At 38.5% G+C, this 16,451-nt stretch overlaps 3 protein-coding genes across 4 annotated transcripts; 2 read left to right on the top strand and 1 right to left on the bottom strand.

Annotated features, from left to right (window-relative positions):
- The first annotated feature begins 2,174 nt into the window (after positions 1 to 2,174).
- LOC137741806 (heavy metal-associated isoprenylated plant protein 42-like) lies at positions 2,175 to 4,807 on the top strand. The gene is made up of 3 exons (XM_068481525.1): positions 2,175 to 2,324; positions 3,683 to 3,713; positions 4,071 to 4,807. Exons 1-3 carry the CDS (start codon positions 2,175 to 2,177, stop codon positions 4,805 to 4,807), a joined length of 918 nt encoding a protein of 305 aa, XP_068337626.1.
- Positions 4,808 to 7,906: 3,099 nt separating this feature from the next.
- On the top strand, positions 7,907 to 9,804 carry LOC137742335 (aspartic proteinase 36-like). The gene has a single exon (XM_068482177.1). The coding sequence runs from the start codon at positions 8,277 to 8,279 to the stop codon at positions 9,714 to 9,716; it is 1,440 nt and encodes a 479-aa protein (XP_068338278.1). The 5' UTR covers positions 7,907 to 8,276; the 3' UTR covers positions 9,717 to 9,804.
- Positions 9,805 to 10,106: 302 nt separating this feature from the next.
- LOC137742336 (BTB/POZ and MATH domain-containing protein 2-like) lies at positions 10,107 to 13,106 on the bottom strand. 2 transcript variants are annotated; one of them, XM_068482179.1, is made up of 4 exons: positions 12,457 to 13,106; positions 11,569 to 11,917; positions 10,771 to 11,047; positions 10,107 to 10,503 (listed from the first exon to the last, which is right to left on the bottom strand). In XM_068482179.1, the coding sequence occupies exons 1-4, from the start codon at positions 12,882 to 12,884 to the stop codon at positions 10,331 to 10,333; spliced, it is 1,227 nt and encodes a 408-aa protein (XP_068338280.1). In that variant the 5' UTR covers positions 12,885 to 13,106; the 3' UTR covers positions 10,107 to 10,330. The 2 variants fall into 2 exon arrangements, with proteins under 2 accessions (XP_068338280.1, XP_068338281.1); XM_068482180.1 differs by having other exon boundaries at positions 12,460 to 13,106.
- Positions 13,107 to 16,451: the final 3,345 nt, after the last annotated feature.

Raw genomic sequence — 16,451 nt, 5'->3', positions numbered from 1 at the left:
ATAGTATGGGTTTAGTGGCCGATAACTGGGCCTTGGAGGGCCATAAAAGTTCCTATTGGCTGGAATGCCCATGGGTGGAGCCATAGGCGGGCGAAGTCCAGGTCTCGGCCGAGGCACAGGCATAGGCATGGCCGTGCTAGAAGTTGCCTTATTATTACCATTCTTCTTCGTCTTGTCCTTTTTGATCCACCTGAGAATACCATATTGCTTCTTGGGTATAACTTTACTGCTACTAGGGCTTTCATCATCAGAGCTGCTTTCATGATCGTCACAATCGCCATCGCATGAACACTCATTTCCAATTTGGAAGTTGTACTTAGAAGATTTACCAATATTACCTGGGAAGGGTTGTTTCTGAAAGGACCAAAGTTCTGCCTTTTTGTCCATAGTTTGGACTGCCCTTGTGAGAACCATAGGGTCTATTTTACCTTGAACTCTTAGCAACCCTTGTTCTGGATCTACGTTTATATCTTCCACTCCTAAAGATAAATAATATGTGGAAAAAAAAAAAACAAAATTATAAACTGATATATAAACGAGGATAAAGAAATGGAAAATGATTGCTGTACACATTTTTCCTCGTTCTGAAAAATGCAAACCCTTGTTTAATTCTGTTGATTGATTTCTTTTTTATTTATTCAATTCGAAGATAAAAACAAACGAGACTTTCAAATGAAAAAAGAAGGGTTGTGTGCAATTCACTTCGAAGAAAAAAAATATATATATATATATATACTCACACAGAATGTTAAAACATAGAATATTTACCGTCTAGTTTCTGCAACTTTTCTTTCACTTTTAGTGGACACTTAGCGCAACATCGGAGATATTTCATTTTTATAGTACAAATCTGCAGGAAAATTAATAGATAGAAACATGAGATGATTAAGAGCAAAATGATTATAAAGAGTATAGATATGTATACAAGCAGCCTTTTAGCAAGGATTCCGTAGCTAGGGAAGTGTTCGCCTAGAGGGAAGCACCTGTGCGAGCGGCGGTCATGTATTATTATTAAGAGAAAGAGAGAAGAAATACATACCGGAAAGGTTGCTCCATGTTGTTCCATATTGGAGTGGCTTCAAATCTCTGTAAGTAAAATGATGATAATTCGGGATGAAGATATGTTTTGGATAGCTACGTACTACTTAAAGGATATGTCGTTTAATTTATAGGGAATATAAAGTTATGTGTGGTAGAATTTATATGTTTTGGATGTAACGCAATTAACTGCATTCTCAAGAGCAATTCAAAGGAAAATATTTATTCAAAAATAATAAGATATGGCGGTAATTAGGGTTACCTTTTTTTGCACTTGGATTAATTGAAATTGGGGCTTAAGAGGGAAGGAAGCTCAAAATCCTGATTTGATTATGCATAGAGTTCCTAAATTTTAAGTGGTGGGAATTCAAGATTTTAGAATTAAGCCGAGTTTTCTTTCCTAAAATAAGTACTTTTCCTTGAAAGTATTAATATATTTTGTCCCTATCCATTTAACGATTCAATTAATTACAAACATAGGCAAAATCTCGAAAAGGATTTGATGGTTAATTATAATGAATCCTACATGTGGCTAGAAGTGGCAATAATCAATTGGATTGTTTATGGGTATGCATTAGGACTCATTTAATTGATATTACCATAATATAGAGGTGAAATTGATAGTAGTGATGATAGTGTAACGTAAAATCAAACTATCTAATGAGTACCAATCAACAACCCAATAAGTTGTTTTGTCACCACTACGTGTGTCATGCATGTGCGGGGTTAAATCATAAGATTGTCTAAAGAAAGAGTTATGCCCCTAGTATTAGGGTTTGAGTTCGATTCTCATGGATGACTAGCTTGGTTGGTACTAAATTATGATTGGCTCATTGTTTGCTAAACCTAAATCTCTATCCCGAATTACATTGTATCTTGAAAAAAGAGTGAAAGAGTTTCAAATTTAAATTTAATGTTAATTAACATACCCAAAAGGTCACAAGATTGTCAAATATCGATCGACATATTTACTTGATTTACAAAATATTCCATGCACGTATATATAAAATCTTAAAATGACAATTCAAATTTACTTTCTTCGAAGAACCTTAGTTAACTGTAATTTATACGACTAACTAATTATTGATGAGCAAAAGGTTCTAAGCTATAAGCTAGCTAGGGTTTGTGAACTACGCATGTCAAACGCAATCTTGCAGCAAGGGAACGATGATGGTCCTCCCAACAGAACTACTTCTCTTGCACTTGTCCATGATCAATACTACCACCATGGCGATGCTGCCGAGTACAATTCATCAATGGAGAACCATTCTCCTGATATTGGTCCCGTATGTATCTTTGCCACTCCTTGAAATTTGAAGAATTTTAGCGGTACAAGTTCATTAACGAACTTTTTATAATTGTGTATTCGTTGCATGGTATTCGTATCTGCTCGGTTTTATTACTAATGTTTTGAAACTTCGGGTACGTATCGTGAAAACGACTGTTCTAAAGGGAAGATAACAGTTTGTTGTGAACTTGTAGATTAATCAAACCATTAGGTTAAAAGCGCAATGCTCTACCAACTGACCAACTGAGCTATATATACATCTGCAATAAAAAGAAAAGTGCATTTCTAGCTACCATTTATTTTCTGCGACCTTTAATTTCCTTATTTTATCATGCTAATCTGCACAAGTGTGCAAGATGTTAGGTGTATAATGCTCTGGAAGATCAGTAGAATACTGATCAATATGTAGAAACGTATAAACTATGGGCATATAACACAAGAATTTCAAGTATAATGTCGCTGCTATACATGCATCTGATCCCTATCAATTCGATTAATCCAAGATATAAATTTCAGCTAAACTAGGTAAAATCTCAAAAGATTTCGTCCTAGTAATTGATTTCTTAAATATAAGATCCAAATTATATTTCCTTACACACATTATGAAATAATTAAAACAATTTGACATTTGCATGTGGTCCAATATCCTAGTGGATAAGGTGTTGGGTGCGAAACCTTTTTCCTAAATTATTGTAATAATTTCGAATCCTCTTCCCTTCCCTTAATAATAATAATTAAAAAAAATAAAAAGAAAAACAATTTGGCATTTGCAATTGGATTATTCTAGTTTCTTTGTTTGCAATTGATTCTTAAGCACCCATTTTAAGAGAAATGCTTCTTAAAACGCTAGAATACAAATCACATGTCATATTTTGTGGTTGTGAAAAGACAAATCACATGCATGTCATATTTTGTGGTTGTTTCATGAAAATTTCTCTCGCATTTCACATATACACACATCTGTGTGGCATACGATATTTACATGATGAAAAAAAAATAGCAAAAAATATGCTAATTTAAAAAAAGTTGTAATTAGTGGAGATCATGATCAATACTTGCTTAATTTGTAATCAAGTTATTATATAAATATCATCTTCTACTGTTCACCAAAATCCATTTTCTTGATCAGTCCTTACCAACTATCAAGTTTTTGCCGACTAATCAGCCCTACTTTTTACTATTAGCTAGCTAGGGTTTCAAACTCTCTTAAAAGACTCTGCTTTTGCAATGGAAAACCACCATGACGATGGTCCTGTATGTATATATAGCTACCTCCTCTTTAATTTTACGATTATATCATTACTAATTAGTCATTTTACATTGATCATATTGATTAATCTGGAATGTTAAATCTAGCATATTGTTCTTGCAGACTTGTATTTTGAAGGTGAGCACATGTTGTTTAGGGGGTTCCAAGCTATGGCGACCCCACTTCACTAAGCTGTGGCCTCCCAAGTTCATAAAAACAAAGACGGCTATTACATGTTGCAAAGGATGTGCTCACAAAATCAAGAAGAAATTGCAGAAACTTAACGGTACAAAATCTGTTTTTTACTTCCCTCTTGCAGTTGATCATCAAATTAGGAATATCCGCACAGATAAAACCGGTTAAAAATTCTTAACAAAAATTAAACTACAAAACGATTTGATTATAACTTTGTAATTGGTTCTGTTTGTTCTTATGGTATTAGTTTGTTTCTGAATTTTAACAGCCAATTTTTGGGTGCGTTGGTTTTGTATGCAGGAGTAAATTCCATCACCATAGATTATGAAAAAGGGATGGTAGCAGTTTCTGGTACGGTGGATCCGGCCACAATCTTAGTGACGATTTCCAAGCTTAAGATAATGACGGAGCTTGTGTCTTACAAGAAGGACCCTCGCGGTGCCAAAAAGAAAAAGCAAGCACAAGAATTGAAGAAAACTCAAAATCATCACAAACACGAAGCCAACGACGCCAAAAAGATTGATCACCACGATTCGAAATCAAAATCACATTCAGATTCAGATGATGATGATACTGATGAATGCCACGATGATCATAGGGCACATAAAAGTAGTAAGCACAAAATGAATGGTCCAATTCTTTCACCCCACGCCAAGGACTATTTTCCCAAGCCAAGACCAGAATTTGGACCTCCGAGGCCATATGGCCTTCAAAACCATTGGGCACCAGGGATGATGCATGGGAGGCCACCGCCAGGTCCACCACCGGTATTGCAATTGCCGCCGCCAATGCAACCACATGGGTACGGTTATGATTATCGCTCGAATATGGTTCTGATGCCACGTCCGCCGCCGCCAATGCAACCACAAGAGTACGGTTATGATTATCGCTCGAATATGTTTCCGATGCCACGTCCGCCGCCGCCCCCGCCACATATGTATCCTTATTATCATCGGCCAAAGGATCCCCCGGTTGGTAACTCCATGATCCATTATTTCAGCGACGATAACACTAGCAGTGCTTGCACGATAATGTAAGGTGGTTGCAGTGTTATTGTCGCTAACTTGCTACTTCTCGTGCTTGGTTTTATTTTTGGACATATGTAGTCCCAGATATGTTATGAATATGCTAATTTAGAATCATGATCGCATGTTTAGACATGATTCTAAGGGAATAAAATATTTGTACGTTCAAATTAATAATGGTCGGTGCTATTCACACACTCATTTTTACCTTCCACACACCATTTGTTAATATAATTCTTTGATCTTCTTCAATTCATTTAATCCGATGATCAAAAATTAAGAGAATGTGTGAGGGGTAAAATGGGTGTATGGATAAACCCTTAATAATTTGTTGACGAAATAACACTTTGAAGCAAATATTACGGAAGTATAGTGATCATTGAGAAGTTTGTACATAAGATTCATTTTTCATGGTACTGTGTAGATAAACTGAAGCTGTCCGAGAGTACTCCTATTTATAACAACAAAGGGGAAAATACACACTTGACTGAGTGCGAATTGAGTATTTTCTACACCTCATGCACATCCGCGCATCATATATATTCGGTGGAGGCATTTGTAGAGCCAAAAATAATTTAGAAAATTTTGGACTTGTCAGGCTAACAATAATGCCCTTCACTAAGTTGTCGAGACCCATATGACTTGAGCTGCAAGCTTCTCTGCCCATGGCAGGGAGATAAGACAGGGGAATTAAAGATAGAATTGATATCTAATTCATATTTTTAAGCTTTCCTTATCAAAGACTTGTATATTCCTTCGAGCAAGGAATCAGGATCAAATCCAATCAAAGATTCTACGAGATAATTTCAAGATATTATTACTTAATATCTTTGGAAAATTTCCTACTTCATTTAATAGATGACATACTTTGGCCAATTAAATGTTGCACATAACATGAAATCCCTCACTGCCGGCCCTAGCTCCTATAAATAACCCGTTCCACACCAATTTTTTGGTAAACTTTTTTTACGCAATTAAGTCCTAAACTCTCACTCTTTTCAAAGGTGTTTAATTGTTTTGAGGGTACATTTTGTTAGGACTAAAGACGGCGAGTTTTTATTACCACGTGAGCTGTCAGACATTTTTTTAGTGATTTTTCACAATAACACAATAATATAAAAAAACTGTTAGAATTCTTTTGAATAATTTAAAAAGAAAATTCTTTAATTTGATTTTTGTATCTATAAAATTGGCACTGACAATAATTTTCAGTCCTATCCTCTACCAAAACATCCATCTAAATCACTTTTCCAACAATCTGATAAATGGAAAGGAGATGATAAAGATCGACTTGACTATACTATGGGTCGGTTAAAGTTTTTCCGTACCTCGCATGTTCAAGTAGTCACGTCTAAGTTTTGATAATATATCAATCCTCAAAACAATTACATAATTAGAAACCCATATATAGTTACAAGCTTTGGAAGTTTGTCTAGTTGAATGCATAGACAAGACCTCTACATAATAAACATGCTTATTAGATTCACATCTTCCATTGGATTCATCATCTCCTTGCTTTTTAGATGCAAATATTCTCTTTTGTGAATTCATATGGATTTTTGGTCAACTTTATCAACTCCTTTTGACATCAAGTATAAGATCAGTCCTGAGGGTAGCCGGAATAGTGGCTCTTTTAGGGTCCTATTCCAAGGGGGCTTCCAATTCTTTAGTCGAATAAGAAGTTCATAGACTTTGAGTTTTTGTTTAAATATAATAGACTATTGAGCTGAATGACAGAGTCGAACATTTGTAAGGAAAAAAACAACTACCATATTTTGTACGTGAAAGGTGAAACGTTAAGCGACTCAAACATATTCTTACTGACTTGAAAAAGAAACTTGTTTTATGTTTTCTGTTGCACTCCCCAATATATCAACCACTAAACCCTAAACAACTAAACCTTTTGGCCTTTTGTCCGCATTCCCAAATAAACACCAAAATTTAATTATATGAACAATACTTGTCTACTTAAAGAAATAGTAGGAGTTTCTACTCAAAATTATTCGTTGTCAGATTTATAGAATTCCGTTTTTATAATTAGAACTGTTTATATTATAAATCACTCTATAAATATTCATTCTGTAAAAAATCAATTAAAACTAAGGTCGTTTAATCATCGAACTGTACAAATTAACAGAATTGGTAAAAGCATTACGAACCGTTTATGTATTTTCTAAAATAGATTAACAAAACGAACTTGGTTTTAATTCATTTTTTACAGAGATAATCTTTATAGTGTGATTTATAATATGAACGATTTTAATCATAAGCACAAAACTCTATGATTCGAACATGAAGAGTTTTGAGTTTGAGTTCTTACTAAACTTTGAGTAGTCAAACATTGTTTTTATTACAAAGTCCAACTTTGAAGGCTCGCCTAAAACTTTCAAATTTTAGGAGCCGGTCCAAATCAAACAGCGTTGCCGGCCAAAAAAATATCCGAAGAAAGTAGCTAATGACCAACAAGAATAAGAGAGAGAGTTTGTATTAAACTCCCATGCACTGGCCAAGAAATATCAAATTGGCAATTAAAATGTTTCACGTCATATTATAAAATACAGCGAAACAAATTGTTATTTTATTTTATTTTTCTAATCATTTGAGAAAAGAGTGTAAGTTTTTAATTTAGATATTTTAATATCAATAGTCCAGTAATTAGTTGATAACATTTAAAAAAAAAAACTTTTAAATCAATAGCTTATAGAAAAACTCAACTAACTCGATAACGGGCAGCTAAAGATCAATTAAAGCATGACAACTAAATATATAAGAATTTTTTTTTTTTTTTTCATCCAATGGAGCTCTCAAAGTGTAGTGTTATTGTATAAGACTTGTAGTTTACAATTTTATTTTTTTCCAAACCATACTTGTACTAAGAATGGTTAAAGACGAACTGGTGTATAGAACAACTACTCTGTATATATTATGATCTTGACTTGGTAGTTATCTCTATTTTTTATTGGCTTATTGTCAATTTTAACTTGTCGATTAAGTAATTAAAATTGGAGTTCAAAGTCGAGATGAACTCGTTCCTAATTAGTGTTTAATTAATAATTAGTGTTAAGCCAACCTTCAAGAAAACGCGCAACTCTCTCGGTCCAAGTCTTCTGACGTCTCTTTGCCGTCTTGCTTTGCGGTTTTACTTCGTCTTTCTTCTTCCATTCCTCTCCTCTCTCTCTCTCTCTCTACACATGCCTTTCCCTCCTACCTCGCCGACCTCCTTGTTCTTTCTCCACCCAACTCGCCAATGAATTCCCCACAAAACCCACCTCTCTAAATCCCCAGAATCCAATCCAGGAATCGTTTTCGAATCCGGGTTTTCTCCCAAAAGAACCAGCTCCTTTCCCTGGTGGGTCCTAATAATCCAGATCTTAGAAGCTTCAAATTTCGGGACCGCCAATCCAAAATCCAAAAATTGAGTCTTTGGGTTGTTTTCAATTTCGATTCCGATCCCAAAGATTTCTGCTTTCTTTAATTTCAGATGGATCTTCACAAAAATTCAAGAGCCGCCGTTCTGGGTTGTTTTCTGATTCTCTCCACATTGTTTTCCGATGCGTCGGCAAACTTGGTGTTCTCCGTTAGCCACAAGTTCAAGGGCCGTGACGGGCGGTCGTTGAGCGAGCTCAAAGCCCACGATTCCCGCCGCCACGGCCGGATTCTCACCGGCTCTGCTTCTGCGGTGGATCTGCAGCTCGGCGGCAATGGCCATCCGTCTGAAACCGGACTATACTTCGCCAAGCTCGGGATTGGGTCGCCGTCGAAGGACTATTATGTCCAGGTGGATACGGGGAGTGATATCCTGTGGGTCAATTGCGTAGGCTGCACAAACTGTCCCAAGAAAAGTGACATTGGCGTGAAGCTCACATTGTATGATCCGAAAAGCTCATCGACTTATAGTGCTGTTACTTGTGATCAGGAATTTTGCACGTCGAAATACAACGGTCGGCTGCCGGGATGCCAGCCGGACTTGCTCTGCCAATACGACGTGACATATGGCGACGGAAGTGAGACGGCCGGATACTTTGTGCAGGACACTATTCAATTTGATAAGGGGACTAATGGCAGTGTTGTGTTTGGTTGCGGAGATAAGCAGTCCGGGCAGCTGGGAAAGACTGCCGAGGCGCTTGATGGGATTCTCGGATTCGGGCAGTCAAATTCGTCCGTGTTTTCCCAGCTGGCTGCTTCCGGGAAGGTGAAGAAACAATTTGCACATTGTTTGGACAATGTCCGCGGAGGTGGGATTTTCGCCATTGGCGAAGTTGTGGAGCCCCAAGTGAACAACACAACTCCGTTGGTGCCAAATCAGGCCCATTACAATGTTGTATTGGAGGCAATTGAGGTAGGAGGCGATGTCCTGCGGCTTGCCTCGGATGTTTTCGGCACGGGGTCAAACCAAGAGACGATCATCGACAGCGGAACAACCCTGGCCTATCTACCCCAAGAGGTTTTCGACCCGGTGATGAAGAAGGTTTTAGCCAAGCAGCCTGACTTGAACTTGCACATAGTTGACGATCAGTTCTCATGCTTCCAATTTTCCAGCAATATAGACGAGGGATTTCCATTGGTGATGTTCCACTTCAAGAATTCGGCTTCCCTGACGGTTTATCCCCATGACTATCTGTTCCAGCTGACGGAAGATGTGTGGTGTTCCGGCTGGCAGAGCAGCGGGATGAAATCGAAAGGCGGAGACTCCATGACGCTTCTGGGAGATTTGGTGCTGTCGAACAAGCTGGTGATTTATGATCTGGAGAATCAGACGATTGGTTGGGCCGATTACAACTGCTCATCAAGCATCAAAGTGGGGAATGAGAAGACAGGAGGAGTAGATACAATTGGTGCTCATAATCTTTCTTCAGCTTCCACTTTTACAATTGGGAGATTAATATTGACATTCTTCTTGTTAATATCTGCTGTGTTTTAGATTTTTACTTGAACAAAAATTGGCCAGCATTCATTCTTTTTTGTTGCATCATAAATTTTATCAATGAAATTGTGTGATTTTACATCCATGTTAAGACTCTTGGAATTCTCTGTGTATTTGTTTTTTTTCGTTCAAAAATGGACCAGCTGATGGTTTTGCCACATCAATTTACCTTTCTGAAAGTAGAGAAGACGCACAGAGTCATTTCAGCCTGATCAAACTCAGGACATGCCGCAATGACGTGTACTTTTAGTTTCTCACGTGGCAGTATGTGTTTGGCTAGAAATGTTGCCACAGTATTGTGGCATCTTGTTGCATGGAAGTTCAAATGAGAGAGAAATGAATTTTTTCTACAACTTAGAGAGAGAAAGGGAGACTTACAAAGCAAAGAATTGAATTTTTCATTTTATCAATCAGTACAATAAGTACTCCAACTTTCACGTTACAGGCCTACGTGGACATCAACAGCTTTTTGTATTACGCAAGGCTAAAAACACTAGCAGTTATTTCTAAACCTAGAAATCATCTCTCCTCACAATTTTTTTGTTTCTTTTCAATTCGTTCTTTCTTCTTGTCCATTGTCTACGGAGAAAACGTTTAGAAAGTTCACTTGACTATAGCCTTTGCTTCACCCGCCTGCCATGGATGTCACTGCCATCGAGATCATTTCCGTGCCTGCCTAAGGATGCAGAATGCTCATTAACACTAGCTACGTATTCCAGGAGTTCAGTCAGAACGGATGGGCAGCTTTCCTTTAAGTGTTTGTAACCATCTGTTTGCATCACACCTGCAACAAAAAGAATTACGTATCGTTTAGTGAGTTACATAGCATTTCGATTCAGAACCCATTGATTAAACAAAGACTACACAAGGACCAAAATGACATCAGAAGTAATACGAAATTGTCTTCCATATAACCAAATTTATCATCCATAATCATCATGGACAATCACATCTGGAATTCGTGATGATAACAGTTTTCCTTTGCAAATTACGTACAAAAATTTTGTTTTCATAGTATTGTAAAACAAAGCTTCATAGAGGAATGGGTTACCTAATAGATTCCCGGGAGCTGCAATGAATCTGAGACACACAGGTTTCAGCTGGGAGCAGTGATGTTGTTCTGCCAAAGCTATTGTCGTTGCCACATTGTTTATGGCGACATCCTGGCAGAGATTTGCCTCACATATCAACCTGAGCCTGTCTAAGCCATATCGATCTGCTGCTGCAAGCAGATGCTGGGCCATCAAAGTGGAAACCCCATTGGAGTTAATTCCAGTAAGCTCTTCTATGTCAGGCAGTGAGTCCCAGTATATAAAATGAAGCAACGCCTGCAGAAGGACAAAATTAATGAGTGGCTAAGGATATGCTTGAAACTAGTTGTATATGTGGTATTAGTCTTTCAGACACTGGGTGGGTAAAGAAAACTTAAAGGGAGAGTGCAAATAAAATATACATGAAAATGGTCCCAAGAGGATGGTTATGATTCACCAATTCTCTAATTTCACATGACATCACAAGAAAGACAAAATTAGAGAAGAAAACCACATCGTCAACCTATCTTACATTTCTAATGAAGGAGGATAAGCACTACATGTAAAGCATAATAAACCCCATGAAAAACTGAATCTTACTACTTGCTAGGCCACTTATACCACTTAATACCGAAAAAAACAAATCATTACTGCAATGCAATACAGATTACTGACATCAATCATGCAATCCGCTAGCGATATTGCAGCACATGAGATCATACTCATGGATACCAAATAAATATGGTAACCAACTTATAACGCTAAGTGCAAACATTTATCAGCTTCAGTAACCAAAGAAAAGAAGAAATGCAACAAACCTTGAAAATTGGAGCCTCTATGTCCTCAACTTTTATGCAACGAGTGTTCTGATCTTTCATAGGACCAAATAGTTGGGCCCAGAATACAGGTGATCGAGCTGCTAGTACCAACTTGTGAGCAGAGAAAATCTCCTCGTCAACTTCAAAACTAATATCAGTTCCCTTTCCGGTTTCCAGTAGCTTGCCAAACTGATGGCCCATGCTGGATGGTGGAATTGGTATAGAGTAAATTTTTGGTCCCTGTGTATGTGACTTCACAACACCAACCATACAGTTAACTGATAGGCAATCATCTTTAAGGTAGTCTGATGTCTCGAGAGAAGTTCTTTTGAAAAAACGTTTGTAACCCCTGCAGCAGCCAAAGAAACCATTAAATTGGTGCTACACGTAAACTGTTATAAAAATGAATTATCATAAATAATACAGAGAGCTAAAATTAAGCTAGATCCGTGAACAACACACGACATGATTGATACTATTGGACAGATTTGCGACCATTATATTCTTTTCACATTACATTGCTATCTAATACATTCACGGCATCAAAAGAAGTAACCAATCACACTCCCTGGCAGTTACTTTAAACAACAAATGGAGCATTAACATGATTAACAAAAACTTTTCAACCCTCACGTCAACTGATTGCTTCACATTTCTTAATCAAAATAGCCGTTTTTCGATATATTCACATCGACTGTAACTATCAGAGCCAACCGAGAACAATTGAAGCACGATTCTTTTTTGTTTTTTTCAGAAAATAAACATGGAAAACCAAAGTTACCAACTAGCATAAAGCAATACAGTTTCATCACAAAAGAAAGAACTCAGAAAAGCAAGATTCCCACAAATAAACAAGAAACCAAGAACTCGAAAATTGGGCAAACCCACCACATGCTTCCGCGATACTTGAGCGTGTACGGACCGCTATCCAATGTCCTCCCGAAATGGCTATGCACCTTGTGCCTCTCGTTCCCGCTCTGATCCAAAAGCGTCAATTCGAACAGCGCTCTCACATCGGTTCCTTCGCTCGCAAGCGCGATGAACAGCGAAACGTAGGCGGCATTGTCCTCAACGCTCTTGCCGTCCGGGTAGAAATAGATGGCCCACGAAAACCCACCCACATTAAACGTATCGGACGCTATGTACTTCCCAATCCCAATCCCCTTGGACAGCGAATAGCCGTTGATCCTGAAATGGTGGGTCCCGTTGACGGTCTCGGTGATCGACGTCGACGCGGTGGTGGTTGGAGGCGGCGAAGAGGCTGGGGAAGACGAAGACGACGAGGGCCTGGAGGTTTCTATGAGAACCCTACCCATCACCCAATTGAATTACTTGGATTTGGGATCTAGGGTTTAATGAGAAATGTGGAATTCGGATAAAATTGGATGCGGAAATGAGAGATTTGAGACTTTTGGACAGAGAAAGATTCAATCTTTTCCTGAAGATTTTCTCAGGAAAGTGATGGGGAATCTAGGGTTTCGTTTCTCGTGGGTGAATTTGCAGGGCTTCACAATCTGAGAGAGGAGAGAGAGAGAGAGAGAGAATGACAAAAGTGGAAGACAATGAACTTTTGAAGGTGTTTTTTTATAGTTTGTTTTTTTCTGACTCGGAAGACATGAAAGCGGCTGCGGCACTTGCCGACCTACGTGATCGTTAATCAACTCGCGTTGTCATTAACCCACGTCACCATCACCATCTAGCGCTTTGCGTGCAATGAGAGATTTTTCAGTGTGATTAGTATATAAAGTGGTACATCACATGTCACTATAAATTGTAGAATATGTGTGTTAAAAAGTTAATATATTAAAAAATAAAATTTCCCACAATTTTTATAAAAACACGATGTATCACTCGTGTTCTGATCACAATGAAATATTTCTCGCGACATTTCTACGTAGATAATGGTGGTCTCTTCTAAAGGAAACTCACTTGTTCTTCCATTTTTTTTTGCTTCTTCTATTTATGATCAACATATTTTTATACGGATATAAGATGATATATGTAAAAAAAATCAATATGTTGGATATTATTTAGCCATCAATTACTGTCAAACCAATCGACGAATTTAGTAACAAGTAAACTATTTATGATGAACAGTCAATTTGTTTGATGTTTAGGAATAGCATAAGAGATTACAAAAAGATCATTAGTTTTTTATCTTTATATTTTGTTCATATTGTTTATACAATAATATTACACTTTGCATTGTAACAAAAAAATAAAAATAAAATAAAAATAAAAATGTTCACCAACATAAAAATTAATACACTTTGCAGACAGATAACACTTTATCACAATTGTGTTTCATAAAGCAAGTTCAATTGTAAGAATTCTTCTCTCCTTGACCCCTAACTATTTAACATCGCTCTTCTAAAAAGGCGATACACTTGCAATTTTATTTTGTTTTATTTTATCCCATTTATTTCTTGATGTGAAAAAGTCAACATAACACAAAGATTAAAGCCGTTGATTTGTTGCTCAAATGGTGCGGGGACTGGCTAATTTTCACAGAAAATTTCTCTATATATTATGAGTTGCTTCATGCTCCCTAAGTGTTTCTATGACAACCTAAATCGATTGGTAGCCCATTTTTGGTGGAATGGGAGTGAGGGTGAGAGACGGATACATTGGCTCTCTCGGGACAAGTTCTCCTAAGTCGAAAGGTGGTTTGGGTTTCCGCAACCTATACGCCTACATTCTGGCACTCTTAGCAAAACAGGCTTAGGGGGCGTTTGTTTGCCCTCACTAAGTCGGACTGGACTGGACTGGACTAGCTATTAGTCCAATACCGTGTTTGTTCCATGCTGGGACTAACATTAATGAGACTAAAGGGGACTAGCATAGACAAAACCCTTCACTAAGAGGTCTTAGCGAGACCCCTCAATAACCATGGGACTAGCTAAGACTATCTTCTCTTTCTCGTCCTCTTCATGCTCAACGACCACTTCCAACAGACTCCTCGTCATCTCTGGTCACCTAGATCAATCATTAACTTTCCGACTCTCTTTTAGATCCATTTCACAACCAACTTTCATATAAAATATACCAAATTGAAGCTGGGAGTGACAAGATTACGATTTTACCTGAATCGAGGCCAAAATGTGGTCGAATGTGGCTGGAAAATGGCCTGGAAGTCTAGGCCTGTTTGGGCTTCTTCAAATCCATGACAGATTCGAGCATGCAAAGCTAAGATCTCGGTCCAGGGATGGTGATGAATTTTTTGGCGATGCTAACTTCATCCAATTTAACGAGGGTTAGCTGGAAAACACATCGGGAAACTTGCAACTCGTTGGGAATATTGGAGCCGTGAGGTTCCGTTCGAACAACGCATAGCTAGAGAGGGAGGGAGAACAGAGAAATAGAGGCTGGAATCAATAAGAAGTTTGACCAGGAATGAGAAAGAGACATGAATTGAGAGGTCTGAGAGGAAAAAAAGAGGGAGAGTGACACACCCCGACCAAGATCGGAGCGTGCTGGCCGTCACACGAAGGTGACGTAGCCATGTGCACGTGCGGAAGCTAATAAAGTAGTAATAAAAGGTACTAATAATTAAAAACTAGCATACAAAGTACTAAAACAAGTGTTAGTAAGTGAGATACAATTTCAGAGCAGGTCTAAAACAGTCCAAACAAAAACGACAACAGTAGTACGCCCGAAGGCGACCCTACAATGGGGAGTGTCTGTCAGAAACGCCGGAAAGCCCTCAAGGGAAACCACCGCAATGGCTAAGCAACTAGAACCTGGAGGGGCGCAAAACAAAAGCGTGAGTGGGCAAAAACAAAGCTCTTTGAAAACCATTTAGCAAAATACATTCTAACCCCTCGCCGTAAAACCTGTATACTTCCCAGAAAATAAACGTATAAACGTATGTATAAACATGCCAAACATGCTCAAGGGTATGCCAATCATGCTCAAGATATGCCATGTTGAAACCTCATAATGAATGTAAGTGCCCAGGTATAAATCATATCAACATCATAACATCTGGCAGCCGGAGTCACCTAACGTGACCTGTACGGTTGCATCTAGAGCTCAAATCTCAACTCTATAACTGAACCTGCCCACGAGTCGGAACCACTCAAGGTGGTCTGTACGACAGGCCTGGGTGTAACATATATATACGCTTTAATGCTACGATCACGTGAAGGCTATGCGAATAATCGCGAGTCACCTACGAGTCGGAACCACCTAATGTGGTCTGTACGACAGGCCTATGCACCTAACTTGGATCCAAGCTGAGCGTGTGGTGCGGGAGGTGAACATCACGTGAAGGACTGTGCCCTACTCTGGGCGGGAGCACTAACACCGGGGGTGCAGGTTATGAGCTCTCTAAGCATCTCAAACTACTGCTGAATGTAAATATGAATATCACTTACCTAGCACTTACCTGTGCGTCCACATCACCCAATATGCATATGTATATGTATGCCATTAATAATGCATGCAATGATGCGTAAACGATAATAATAAAGTGCATGGCATAATGTAAATAACCCTTTTTGATCAATTTCTGGGAATATAAATGTATATAGGTATATACGGAAAACAAAAGCCCACTCACTGGTATGTAGAAGGGTCGTAGCCCCCCTGCCTCGCGTGTGCACGCTCGTCCTCGGGGTACGTGTCACCTAAATGCGAAACAACTATAAAAACGTTAACTTTAAAGCACATAACCAACTTCTCGTAATAACTTCTCATACATTGCTCAAAATGGACAAATGAATATACCAACGTGCTCTACACAACCTCAGGATCACAACCATTTTTTAAAAATAATTTTCCTCCGCCGCACGCGCCCCCACGCGCCGGCCAAGGCACGGACCTACGCGCCCCCACGCACGGCCACGTGCCATGCACACTGACGGTGTCAACAGACGCCGTCA

This window comes from Pyrus communis, chromosome 8 (genome assembly GCF_963583255.1).
Source record: "Pyrus communis chromosome 8, drPyrComm1.1, whole genome shotgun sequence".
Taxonomy (NCBI): domain Eukaryota; kingdom Viridiplantae; phylum Streptophyta; class Magnoliopsida; order Rosales; family Rosaceae; genus Pyrus; species Pyrus communis.
This window is presented reverse-complemented; position numbering and strand designations above follow the sequence as displayed.